At 37.0% G+C, this 13548-nt stretch overlaps 1 protein-coding gene across 2 annotated transcripts in view; it reads right to left on the bottom strand.

The window, feature by feature from the left end:
* The window catches only part of vn (membrane-bound neuregulin protein vein), a 305343-nt gene extending 292040 nt beyond the window's left edge, over positions 1-13303 (bottom strand). Inside the window, exon 1 of one of the 2 annotated variants that reach the window (XR_016177589.1) lies at positions 10785-13302. Coding sequence is in view for 1 of the 2 variants with exons in the window: in XM_089175429.1 (XP_089031555.1) it covers positions 10785-11769 (985 nt within the window). In the remaining variant the exon portion in view is untranslated. Of the gene's footprint in view, positions 1-10784 lie in introns of both variants that reach the window. The other variant, XM_089175429.1, reaches the window with a different exon arrangement.
* Positions 13304-13548: the final 245 nt, after the last annotated feature.

The raw sequence follows: 13548 nt of genomic DNA, 5'->3' as shown, positions 1-13548 counted from the left end.
GACCAACATTGTCACCACGTACCCTATACGAGATTACAGAAATGTATTCCTTTTCTTTTTCTTCTTTCCATCTACTTTTTATTCCATTTTTTTTTTTTTTTTTTTGTAAGCTTTGATCATTTTCTTTTCCTTGCGTACATTTTGATTTTCATTAAATATTTTTAGTTTATATCAATTATATCGTGTAAGTATTTATTTCACGATTTTGTTCAAACTCAAGATTGCAATTGTTATTTGATGAAACCTTTTTGCACTGGTTTATCCCCCCCTCCCACCCCATTTCTCTTTCTCTTTCTTAACGTCGGCTTTTAGGTTGTTACGTAAAACGTTAAAGTACGCAAGTTGCATTCGGAAATAAGCCGGCATCGCGTATCGTTCCCTTTTGGTCTCTTTCCCGATTCGAGGCACGAGGATAAAGATGTCAAAAGCATTACCCCCCCTCCCTCTTTCCCTGAAGTAGTACTCCTCTTAAGTTTCGAAATTTGCCGAAATTCAACTTGGTCTCGCTTATAATCGTGCTTGGTAAACAAATTAACTTTTAAATAATAGAAACATTCGTTAATTTAATTTGACAAAAAATAAATGATACTTTTCTACAATTACAATTCAAAACTGAATATATATATATATATAAACAATATAGGAAAAAGTTAATTTCATTTGTATGAATTTTGTATGAAAATGAACGACACAAACGTTAACCTTTTCCAAAGGTTTTAAAGCGTATTTCAAACCGTTCGGAAATAATACTCCGTTAGTAGGTTATTTATAAACGCGACAACGGCTCGGTCCGCCTAATCTAATAGGTTCTACCAACGGTAGTAGTAATATATATATATATATACTCAACACACGGTATATACACTTCTTAAAAAAAAAAGATGTATTTTTTTTCCAAAATGAAAATCTGTAATTTTGTATTTCCTGTATATGCATATATATATATATATATATATATATATATATATATATATATATATATAAATCTTTTCTTAGAAAAGAATCTTCTCGACGAAATAAGTACAAAATTTTCTTTCTGATAAAAAGATACGAACGTATTATCGAAAATAAGTCGAATCTTGCATAAGTAGATATGAAAAATGTGTCTGAATTTAAGAGGAGAAGGAAATCGAAAGAGTAGTCGGAAGAATGAAAATATCACAAAAAAAAAATAAAAATAAAAATAAAGACACGTCTTGAGACGAAAAAGTTGGAGGAGGACGATGGGAAGGTGGTGAAAAAAAAAAAAAAAATTGAGAAAGAATATAATAGCTTCGACCCTATTCAATTTCCCCCTACCCCTTTCTACCTTTTCCCTCCCATATATATCAAAATTCGCGAATGTGTCAAGAAGAAAGTGGACTGGTGGTTGAGTTGATAAAAAAAAAAAAAAAAAGAAGAACGCAGGGAAACTCGTAGAAATAGAGGAATCGAAATGGAGAATAAGTGTGCTCGCCGCAAGGCATAAGATAGAAGAAGAAGAAGAAGAAGAGAGTGAAAAAAGAAGACAAATATATATATGGTGGTAGTGGAGAAGTGGTGGAAGAGGGGTGAAATTGTCATTCGTGGAACGCATACAAATGCGGGGAAGGGGATGTACGAGGAGAGGTGGTTCGTGATATTCAATCTAGGAACCTTTAAGCTTTCCCATCCCTTACTACGAGTGGGGAAAGAAGTGGTGAGACTCGTAGGGTTGGGAGGGAGGGAGGTACGGGGTAAAGGTCGACTGTGCTGGATTCACCGAGATGGAAAACACATGTTATCGACAAGCTGTCCCTTTTACGGTGGCTTCTTCTTCTTCATCTTCGCTATAGGGAAAGTGAAACTACGATGAAAGTAAAGATCAAAAAGAATATGATAAAGATAGAGAATATAAATGAGATAACAAAAAATTAATCTATGCGTTTGAATATTTAAAATTATTTCAATTTATAATTATTCAATTGTTATATACAATTTATAATATATTGTATTATAATATTATTATTATATTATTATATTATTATATTATATTATGTATTATATTATTATATATTTATTATTATGTGTAATATTATATTGTATATATATATATTACTATTACTTCCATAAACAATATGCGATAGTTTTATTAAACCTCGTTTATATCTTCGAAGAATCTAATTGCATTATTTAATAAATAGATAATAGTGATAAATAATATAAGTAGCACTCAAGAACGTAAAGCATTTCCGTGAACTACTGGCGCCGAACGAATGAACGAACGAACGAACGAACGAACGAAGTGGTGTTCGTATTATCAGCTAGCTTACCTAGAACCTGCGGTTTTCCACGATAACGCGGCCACCAACTAACACATATCGACCGATCGTAGTTGTGTGGAGGAACACCGTAATAAAGGAACGAGAGAAGGTACCGATTCTCTCTCTCTCTCTCATAGTTCGAACGGCTAACCTTGATTTTGGCGAATCCTCGTTGCCTTTCGGATTCGTGCCAGCGATGATTCATAGTGCGAGATTAAAGCAAACCGTTCACTTCAATTCGACTTTCGCGATTTTCTATAGTATCATAAACGTATACATGTGTAATATAGTTACCAATTTATATATGTATGTGTGTGATCACTATATTTTATTTTTATTAATCTTGATTTATATACAGGTTTCTATGATAAAAACGTTTGTGAACTTTGATAAATTTATCTAATATATTTAGATATATTTGTTTCGATTAATAGGAATGTATATATATATATATATATATATATATATATATATATATATATATATATATATATATGTCTAATAGTCAATGCATTTAAATTTCCAAACCCAATTAAATGCAAATATATACACGTATCGAAAATAAATCTACAAGGTAATTAACAGTAAACGTCATAGTAGTCTCGACCAGATAATATTAGCCAAAGTAAATTTAGTCGAGGTTGTTGGTACGTTAAGAGTACACCATACAATGATTTATGCGATTTTCTTGATTCATGATCGAAAAGTCTGTTCTAATGTCGTGTCAAACTGTCGCGGTATTGCTTAGTGGTATCTCCCTAAAGGTAGGAAGTTACACCAAAGCAAGAAAGAAGGAACTTTGTGGCTTCGTTTCCATCGTTCCCTGACTCGCGAACTAGCAGCTTACAATCTTCGAGACGGGAAAAGGATCATAAATTTTCACGGGGATGATATTAAAATTTCTTTTCCTTTAGAAACGGATATATGTTGCTCCTGCTGCTGCTGCTGCTGCTGTTACTGCTACTACTGCTGCTTACCACCTTAAGGAAATGGAAAAACGTAAAGGACTCGAAAACATTAATCATAGGTAGAATCCTCTTCTGTTATTATTACACATGCCTCTACTTTGATACGTATACATATATATATATATATATATATATATATATATATATATATATATATGAAAATACCTTTTTTATATATATGGAATGTTGTATGGAAAATGAAAAATTTATTTTCATGCCAAGTTCTTTTTCCGATTCTTCATATTTCTGATTTAAAAAAGTAGTAAACGTAGTCATGACAAAACCCGTAAAAAGAAACTTTGCGCTTAACTTATCGTCGTTACATCGATGATACTACTATTATATATATATATATATATTATATTCAAAGAGGTAACATCTTTTAATGTCATCCAGACATATTTCGTTCAGATACGACACAAAAGTAGTACGTTCCTTTGCCGAGATCATTCTTCAAAGAACTCATGGATTATGTTTCGTGACCTGCGAATATTAAACTGATCTTACTTTTACCGGTGAGCTTTACAACAGTCAAGGCAAAAGGCAAAAACGTAAAAAAGGATTTCAAGCTTAAGAGCAAGTAGGTTTCCACGTTTCACTACTATATTTCCTCCCCCATACGCGATGCTCGTTATATCGCGGTTGCGTGAAATTCCGCGAAAACGAACTTGTGGTCCCTTTACCAAGTAGAATTATTTACTAAAGAATCTTACAAACGGCAAATTTTAAAACAAACAGCGAGAAAGACATAAAGAGAACTTTCAATCCATTTTCTATTTGTTAAGTGATCGTACAAAACTAACAAAAAATACATTGAATAAATCATTTCATTTTCAATTATAAGATTTCAATGATTTTTGATTCATGAACATTTGATCGTAGAAAAATATTTGTTGACTTGTTATATATTCCATAGTCAATTTGTTAATACGTACAAAGCTTTCTACAGGTTTGTTTGGGCAGAACAATTCAATTTTTCGGTCACACATTCCACGAGTTCTTCGAATGAGATCCAACATCGTAGTGACGTTCGTTGCTAGCTAGATAACTCGCAACAATTATCTCATCCATTCTGAATCGCTCGTTATCTCTCTAGATTCGTAGATACGTGGAATGCAGAATAATTTTTATCGGTGGTTAATCGTACGTAAAATTATCCTTGAAAATTGGATTGACGCATAGGCGTAATAAAATTGTTCAAAATTAAAATTGATACGAACAAACAAAAATTGTATATCCTATTTTTCGAGTATTGGTTGATTTATACAAAAAAAAAAAAAAATGTCATATGTATAGAAAAATGTTTAATTAATTATTAAAACTCTTTTCTTTCTATTTTTACTTATATAATGTATTATACTTTTTATAGGTCTCCTTTTCTTTTTTTTTTTTTTTTTTGTGAAAATGCTTGGGAAAATAATGCTTTACGTCCGACTCGTCGAAACTTTGTATGTTTTCAACACGAAACGTATATCCGTGCACCACTTTACGTTACGCGCACTTTAATAAATAAGGGCTGCTTACCGCGTGTTGTTTCCCTTATACTATACGAAATTCGAAGAACGCTGTGAATTTTAGAACGCCCGTTGCAATACACAATCTACCCAGTTACGTTGTTTCAACTACGTAGAACGTAGAATAGGTTCTTCGAAGCATCGTAATAGAAGAAGAAGAAGAAGAAGAAGAGGATGAAGAGGATCGATAATTCGATAAATATTTATGGAAAAAGAAGAGTACACACAAATTTTTCGTTTATTATCTTTCCGTTCTATTTCATGCACGAATGCACGCTTAAGTTGACAAAAACTCTATAGTTAGATAATAAGATTTATTAATAAAACGTTAAAGAATGAAATAAAAACAAGGAGTTTAAAACCTTTCCAATGAATTACGGAGAATCGATTGGAATTGCAAATGATTTCTTCGATATCTGGTATCGCTACTTATTCGTAGAAGGAGTTCGAGTTTATATTGTCATAGTAGAATTTCGATATTACTAGAAACGAATCGTAAAACGTTACTTTCTTACACATTAGATACAACGACAGAACCGTCATTCTTTAATCGTTACTCAGAATGGTGTTAAATCGCTAAAAATAATTACGAATAACCAGACGTCGTTTGGTATCAACGATCACACAACAATCTACCTGAACGCCGACAATATAAAAGGAAACACCTCTATTAAAACCATACAATTTTATCGTTAGATTTATCTTTATTACTTTCATAGATCATCCGTAAACCCAACATATAATATACTTCCTTATATACATTCGATTTTACTTATAATAATAAGAAAATAACAAAAAAACAAACTACCTATCAGATAAAAGTAATTAGATCGAAATTGATTTGTAAGTAAAAAAAAATGTGAAACTACAACGTTAAAAATGTTAATAAATATAAAACCAAGCCGATAAAATGTATATCGTTAGATCGTTATCGATCGGGACACCCACGCGACGTATTACTAGGTAGTCGGTCCGCTAAAAATAAGACCCGTGAGTGGTGAGGATCGATCGATCTTTGGTGCGAGGTCGAGTGACTCGATCGGTGAGAGAGAAACAACTACAACTACAACTACTACTACTACTACTACTCGTAGTGGGTTTAAAGTCGTCGTAGCTCGATCAACTCTCGCGCCCAGCAGTCTACCTGCCGACGGTTCTGCTCGACTGCCGGTGGTGGAGTGCCAGAGGTAGTGGTGGAGTGCCGGAGGTGAAGGCGGCACGGCCTATATGTTCACCACACGTGTGGTCCCCCACCAAGAGGACTCACTCTGTACTAAGTTCTCTGCTGCTGTTACTCTTGTTGGCTGCTGGTTACTGCTGCTGCTGCTGCTGCTGGTTGCTGTTGGCTGCTGCTTCTTCTATCTTTCTCTATCTTTTTCTAGCTATCTCTTTCTATTTCTTCTTCTTCTTCTTCTTCTTCTTTGGACCCTTCTTAACCATCTTCTTCTTCTTCTTCTTTCACCTGCCTATGTCCCAGGATACGTGTCCGTATGTGTCCCTACGCGCCACACGGTATATAGACCATACCTGCGGCTTCTCCTTCCGAGTATGGGCACAGGGCCGTACGTGCTCGGGATTCGTACTCAGCTGCTTTCGCGATGACGAGCCATCTCCACCAAACACCCCCTCCCGCCCCTTTCCTTTCTTTCAACCCCCTTCCTTCTTCTTCTTCTTCTTCTTCTTCTTCTTCTTCTTCTTCTTCTTCTTCTCCTTTAACTTCTCTTCGGTTTCTCCACCCTTATACGAGCAATCTGGTATATCCCGTGCTCTATTCCCACCAAGTATGGACGGTATCCGATCTTGCCAAGAGACGAGGAAAAACTGCTATTAAACCGATTCTTTTCGGATATTCGATACTACTACTACTACTACTCTCTTTACGATACTTTTGTTACTTCAATGAATTTCGACTTAAATCTTGTAATAAATGAAAACACTTTTCTAAGGGTTAACTATTGAATTTAACCATTCGATATTTAACTACAATATTTTTTACAAAGTATAAAAGGAAATCCAATTTTGTTGAAAAGTAAGAAAAAACTGTTAATAAACGATTTTCTCTTTCTTACGTATTCGATACTCTTCTTTACGATACTACGTAACTACGATGAATTTCAACTTCAGAAATGAATCCTTAATAGGATTTTTTCTTTAAGGTTTAGAAGATGAAATTATATATTTTTTGTTTAAAATAAAATAATAAATAGATTTGTTCACGTTTATGTGTTTAAATGAATCATTTGTAAAGTGTTTATATTTTTTGTATAATATTCGTGTAATGTCCACTATGATATATATATATATATATATATATATATATACTTTCTCGAATAAGTCTGGCTAAACGTGTCAAGATATCAAAAAAGTTTTTCCATATTGCAAGGAAGTTCGAAATCTACAATAAAGTGGAATCTTCATGGTTGAAACCTTTTTTCTCGATAATAACGAGGAAGGAAAAGATGGTAAAGTAAAATGAGAAAAGTGAAAAAAAAAAAAGAAAATAAAAAAAAAGAAGAAGAAGAAGAAGAAGCTGATGTTGGTGTTAAAAAATAAAAAAAAAAAAAGGAAATGCAATTTGTTTCCTTAAAGTCTAAAAGTTAAAATAACCAAGTATCTCAGATTTTGATTCGATACTAAGTCAAATAATCGATACTGAACGTAAAATAGGTTTACTTATATACCTGCTTTGATGTACCAAAGATGCCTAATGTTTTAATTTTACATTTTAACAAGAAATCACACCTGAGATCAAGGAGTACCAACAGCAAAGGTAAGAAGGTACGAACTTCCCTCCGAAGACTGGTAGAGAATCGAACAACAGGTTCTTCGCGACGTGTGTGACTTTGCAAGACTTGGCGGGACTTCGCACCGCTCGTCGATGAATCTGCTTTTTTAGCGCGGGATCATTTTTTGGCGCGCGAACGAACGAACGAACGAACGAACGAAAGAACGAACGATCCAACGAGCTACGTATGGGTCTCTAACAAAAGTAGCTTTCTGAAACGTCGGGATAATTATTTCAGTAAGAATCTTGTTGTTTTATTCTTTTTTTCGATACCCCCTTCTTAACCCTCAAGTTTTTTTTTATCTCACCTTTCTCGTCGATGATCAAATCTTTTTGATTCTTTTTTTTTTCACAATTGATCTTTGCTTATGTTAACCGTTTGTATTGTGCAAGTATTTATTGGTATAATTAAAATATACGTATTATATGTGAATATTTGATGATATATATATATATATATATATATATATATATATATATATATATATGGATGTAGGTATTCTCACACAATGATTATTGTACTTTATTCGTAAAGGACAAATTGTCGGGCTATTAAAAGCGTCTGCTCCTCCTCATCCGTTGGTAGGAAGTGGAACGTACCGCGCCACTTAAGATTTTCTCGTAACTTCCAACGGTCTAGAGAGAAAGACGGATCTTAATTGCAACTTTCCCGTTGTCGTTTCAAGACGTAACGTACATGAGACCAAAGTTTATGAAGGTTGCGTCAAATAAGACAATTGTTGTAGTATTTGAGATTATACGTATATATATTATATTATATACATGTAACACACACACACACACACATATGTATAAGCAATGTATTATATGAAGATAAAACATTTTGTTATTGGGTTAAATGACGACTATGACGACCTAGTTTGAGAAAAATCGTTGGGAACATCACTTGAAAATATTTCAACAAAAATTCTATATCGATTCGACGAAAGATATAATGAGATGGGTAAATAAAAAAAAAATAAAATAAAATAAAAAAAAGTGAAGAGTATTCAAATAAGAATCTTCAATTTCTCGTCCTTTCTTTTTATTTCTTTTTCTTATCATCTATATGCAATTAGAGCGGAAACTTTCTAATTTCTAATTTATAAACTATACAAGCAATGACTTTGCCCAGCCGTCGACAAGAAGAGAGAGAAAGAGAGAAATATCGAAGGTGAGAACGATCTTGATGATGAAGTTTTTCCATCTTACATAATTACAAAAATAATTACGATCCGCGAAATAAGTTAGATCAACGTTGTTGGTTCGGGACGTCGATATAAAGGAGAGTGGCGAACAATCCCGTAGCGACAGGTTCTCACGAGTAGGAAAGCAAGGTGACTAGACGAAGATATGGGTACAGAAAGAGAAAGAATGAAAGAAAGAATAAACGAGTGAGTGGGAAAGAAAAAGAGAAAGAGAAAGAGAGAGAGAGAGAGAGAGAGAGAGAGAGAATCGGTTTATTTACAAAGAGAGATGCAAAAAGAGAGCACGCACGATTCCTTCGTTGCTCTCGCACCCTTCCCTCTCACTATTTCTCTCTCTCTCTCTCTCTCTCTCTCTTTCTCTTTCTGTATCTTACTCTCTTTCTCTCTTTCTTGCAACTCAGCCGTTTCTCTTTTCCTCCACGACTCCAACGCGGCCGACTATAAGCCAACAGAAGTAAGGACGGGTTTCCGATTAAGGCCTTATAATTGACGTCTCGGGCCCCCCGTCTGGCTTAGTCACCGGGAACTGGAAGAGGTCCGTAAGGAGTCGCTTTTACGGATCGCGGATCAACAAACCGTCTACGCGCACATGCGCCACAAGCCCACACGTTTTATCGCTAAACATTATGCATTTTCACCTACGCAAAGGAATAATGATTTCTTATTAATGGTAACACACGTCTCAAATAGTCACAAATAAGTTTTTATCGAAGTAATCGAATCTTACGATATTTCAAATTTCTTTTTGACAAATTTATAAAAGTTAATGAATATATTCTACAATTAATTTACAAATGAGAAAATAATTGTATTATTATTATATTATTTTTGTATTAAATTTGTACGTGACAACTAATAATCCCTTTTAACTCGATAACAAAGTTAGAAAATCTGGTGTGTACGTGAAGAAGAATAAGAAGGGAGAAAGATTCTTCCTTGACGTTTCCAATTCCGGCGAGTGACGATAATGGGATAAGTCGTGGTAACTTTCGATAGTCGTCGTGCAAAAGGAGTAACGCAACGACACCAACCAACCAACCAACAAGCAGTGTTGTGTCGTATGCTAGCGGTTGTTCTACCTGTAGAGGAAACGAGCAAGCCTAAGTTTCGAACTCGTTGTAAACGAGACGAGTTACGTCTCTGACGTTGCCAACGTTACGTACCAGAGGATGATTGTTCCTCTTTCCTTCGGGAATAGAAGTCGAATAAAATAAATGAAAGATTAAAGTATAACATAAAATCGATATAAACATATATCGTATTAATAAATAGATGAATAAACGAGAATGATTGTAAATATATGTACGTATAAAAATGTAAATAAGGAAACTAGTTAGTTTACTATCGAATAATGTTATTCTCTTAAATGATTCCCTTTAAGGTCGTGTGTCAAAGAGGTCTCGAGGTAAAGTAAAGATTTACGAGAACGTCATTCGCTCTTCTGCCACATCGTTGATTGTACGGAGTTTTACGAACGTACGAACGAGGAGTCACGAGTTATTACGACGTTCTATATTTAAGACAGTCGGGAGTTAAGGACGCGAAATTTAGGAAGTCAAGATAAGAGAGTGAAATTCGTTGGGTTAGTTTTGCGTTGTGGGGAGGATTTCGGCTATAAGAATCGTGCGAAGGGGAAAGAAGATGAAGAAGAAGAAGAAGATGAAGGAAAGGAGAAGGACCGAGAGAAGATGAGACGAGATGAGACGAGAGAAAAGTTGTTGGGCGCAATGACCGCCCGTAAATTGGACTACCTTCAAAAGTTCGCGCCGGGCGCGTTCTTGGCGCGGTCCTCTCGTTCGAACACCGTCGACGACGACTCTTGTCGGCTAAGAGCTAATCACCGATTACGTTCGAACGAGGTAACGCAACGAGAGGAAAGAACACGAATATTTTTTATCTTTTTCTTTTTTTCTTTCTTCTCTTTCTCATTCTCGTTTTCGTTTTCGTTTTCGTTTTCGTTTTCGTTCTCTCATTCCCCTCACTTCGTTGGGCTTTTATTTATACATACACGGAAGTCGTTTACTCACCGTAGTCCGGTCGAACGACGGCCTGGACCGCCTGTTCGTTCTTCTTGCTGCAAATCACCGGCTCACCGAGGATCGTGAAGTTTCTGGGTCCCACGCGATTCACAAACACTAGATACACTTTACCTCGCTTAATATTGGCGCGCACCACACCACTCTGATTTCCTCCTCCTCCTATTGCTACTGCTGTTGCTGTTGCTACTGCTGTTGTTCCTGTTCCTCCACTTCCTCCACCTCCTCGTTGTTGTTGTTGTTGTTTGCCAGCGGAATTGTTATAGTATCCCTCGTACGATCCGCATATAGTCGATTTACCAGGCGCTGATTTGTCGCGAAAATGTAACCTGACGCTGTCGTTTTTCTGTAGCGGTGGAAAACCTGGCTGACTTTTATAAACGTGTTTAACTTCGAAGGTTACGGCATAATTGGAACCGGGTTTTCTCACCGATGACATACTCCTAGCCTTTCCCTCGAATACCGTGGGTGCCAAGAAGGCTCTATTACCGACGTCCATGTCGGGACACCAATTTTGACCTCGACAGGTACCCTTGATCTTGCATCCGCGTCTTTGTTCGCGCGGTGAATCCGCCCTTACGCGATTTTTTCCACGTTGCTTAGCCGACCGCGAATAACGACGGTCGTTGCTGTTCTGTACTTCCTCGCGATAGGAAGGATAATAAGCTGTCACCGCTGTTTCTGCGGCTGTTCTCAAAGAAATCTCACCGTGAGATTTGACGTCTTCGGACGACGAGTGTCGCGGTCGTCGAATCAACGGATTCTCCTCGAGTCGCGTATTCGTAATTTCGGGACGATTCAAAATTGATGGTTCTGCCAATGCAACCTGGCCTAGGGCAGTCGTCGTCCTTGCAGCTTCTTCTTGCTTAGAAATATTTTCCTCGAGGAATATCCGATTGGCGGGGGGTGCCGCAGCTAAAGCGAACTCTCCCCACCAGCCGCTTAAAAATCCGGCCAAAAGCAGAGACGCCCACATCGTCCGAGCTGCTTGACGATCTTCTTCTCGGGGGTGGTTGAGGTGCTCTAAGCCTCGGTCACCCCGAAGAAGAGAGAGGAACCACCCCGTCGCGTAATCCTACGTTATCCTCTTTGACAAGCCTCTTACTACTTTATTTGCTTCTTATCTATTTTCCTCTCTCTTTCTTTTCTATTGACAATTTGTTTTTTTACTTTAGAAAAGTATTTCGAACGTCTCTCTCTCTCTCTCTCTTTCTCTTTCGTTGGATCGTTCACGACGCGTTGTACCACCGATAAAAACAATAACAAGACGTCGACGAGTCGTCCACCGAAGAGATTCGCGATAGTCTCATCTTCGTAGTCGTCTTTGTCGTCGTCTTTGTCGTCGTCGTATTAGTCGTCATAATCATTTTCACCCTCGCAGTCGGGTTAAATATCGTCTTCTTCATCGTCGCGCGAGTTCGCGCTTACGATAAATGAAGATGGATAGAGAGAGAAGACGATCTCGGCACGGATAGAGACGAAAGTCCCGGTCGGGCGAGATTAGGGAGATCGTATCCGGTATTTGTTGCAATAATCGTTCCGAGGGTGTCCACTCAGGACGCGGAATCATCTCGATGCATCTCGCATTATCGTCCTTTGAAAGAAAGGGTTGGCCGATTTGACCACGCGAATTGCCGTCCGGCCCACAACCACCACTACCACCACCACCACCACCACCACCACTACCAACACAACCCTTTCTCTCTCTCCCTTTTCTTCCCGTGATCGCACGCGTGCGCTCGCGCGCACTTCTTTCAAATTTCTACTGCTGCTGCTCTTGTTATCTTTTCTTTTTTTCCTTTTCTTCCTTTTTACTTTCTATTATTTTTTTTTTTTTTTATTTTGTTCTTTCTCTCTCTACGCGCGCGTTATGATATACGACGTACAAAAATGTCAAAATAATATCGTCGAAATATATAAATAAAAAAATAATTTATGGTAGTCACTTGAAACTTTGTAACTTGTCAAATTGATTTCTCTTTCTATACGACATAAGAAGAAGAAAAAGAAATAGAAGTGATGGAAAAAGAAAAATAAAGGAAATGATGAACACCGGAAAATAAGGAACGATGGAGGATGTGTTGTAATAAAATAAAGAAAATAATTATACACGCACGAGACGAACGTAGATCGACGATGTTAAATTATATTATTGATCGATCGATCCGTTATGATGATCTAAAATGAAATGAATTAAAAAATTGCAAATATTTAAAAAAGAAAATCAAATCAAATACAAAACAAATAAGTAAAAAATAAAATCAAATAAAATAACAATACATAACGCGCGATTTTGTGTGGAATAGAATTAAACAATAATCCCCCACAATTATTCGTAAACGACGGTATTATATATTATTTTTGTTCTCTACGGGAGAGTGTACGACGGCGTTTTATATATTACGGTCGTGTGTCGGCGGCGTCTTTGTCGCGTGCACGAGGACCTCGTGTCACGTCTCGGCGTAGAAGGGATCGTCGTTGGAGCCCGCGTCGGGCGCGCGCGACGGTTCAAATTAGACTGAGCGGGCCGCTCGCGCGGACCTAGACCGGCCACAGAGGAGGCGTCGTCTGGCGGACGCCGGTCGAACTTTACACCGCGCTCGCGCACACTCGGAGAGAGAGGGAGCACCGACGACGAACACGTTCTATCTATCTATCTGTATCTCTCTCTCTCTTTCTCTCTCGCACTTACTCACACACTCCTTTCCTTTCCTTTCCTCCCACTACCCTCCCTAAAGCCACCTCTTTTCCTTTA

This window comes from Polistes dominula, unplaced genomic scaffold, assembly GCF_049000335.1.
Source record: "Polistes dominula isolate Pdom_NZ unplaced genomic scaffold, Pdom_raw_medaka contig_82, whole genome shotgun sequence".
Classification (NCBI taxonomy): Eukaryota; Metazoa; Arthropoda; class Insecta; order Hymenoptera; family Vespidae; genus Polistes; species Polistes dominula.
The sequence above is the reverse complement of the archived record's forward strand: the minus strand, read 5'-3'. Positions and strand labels throughout refer to the sequence as shown.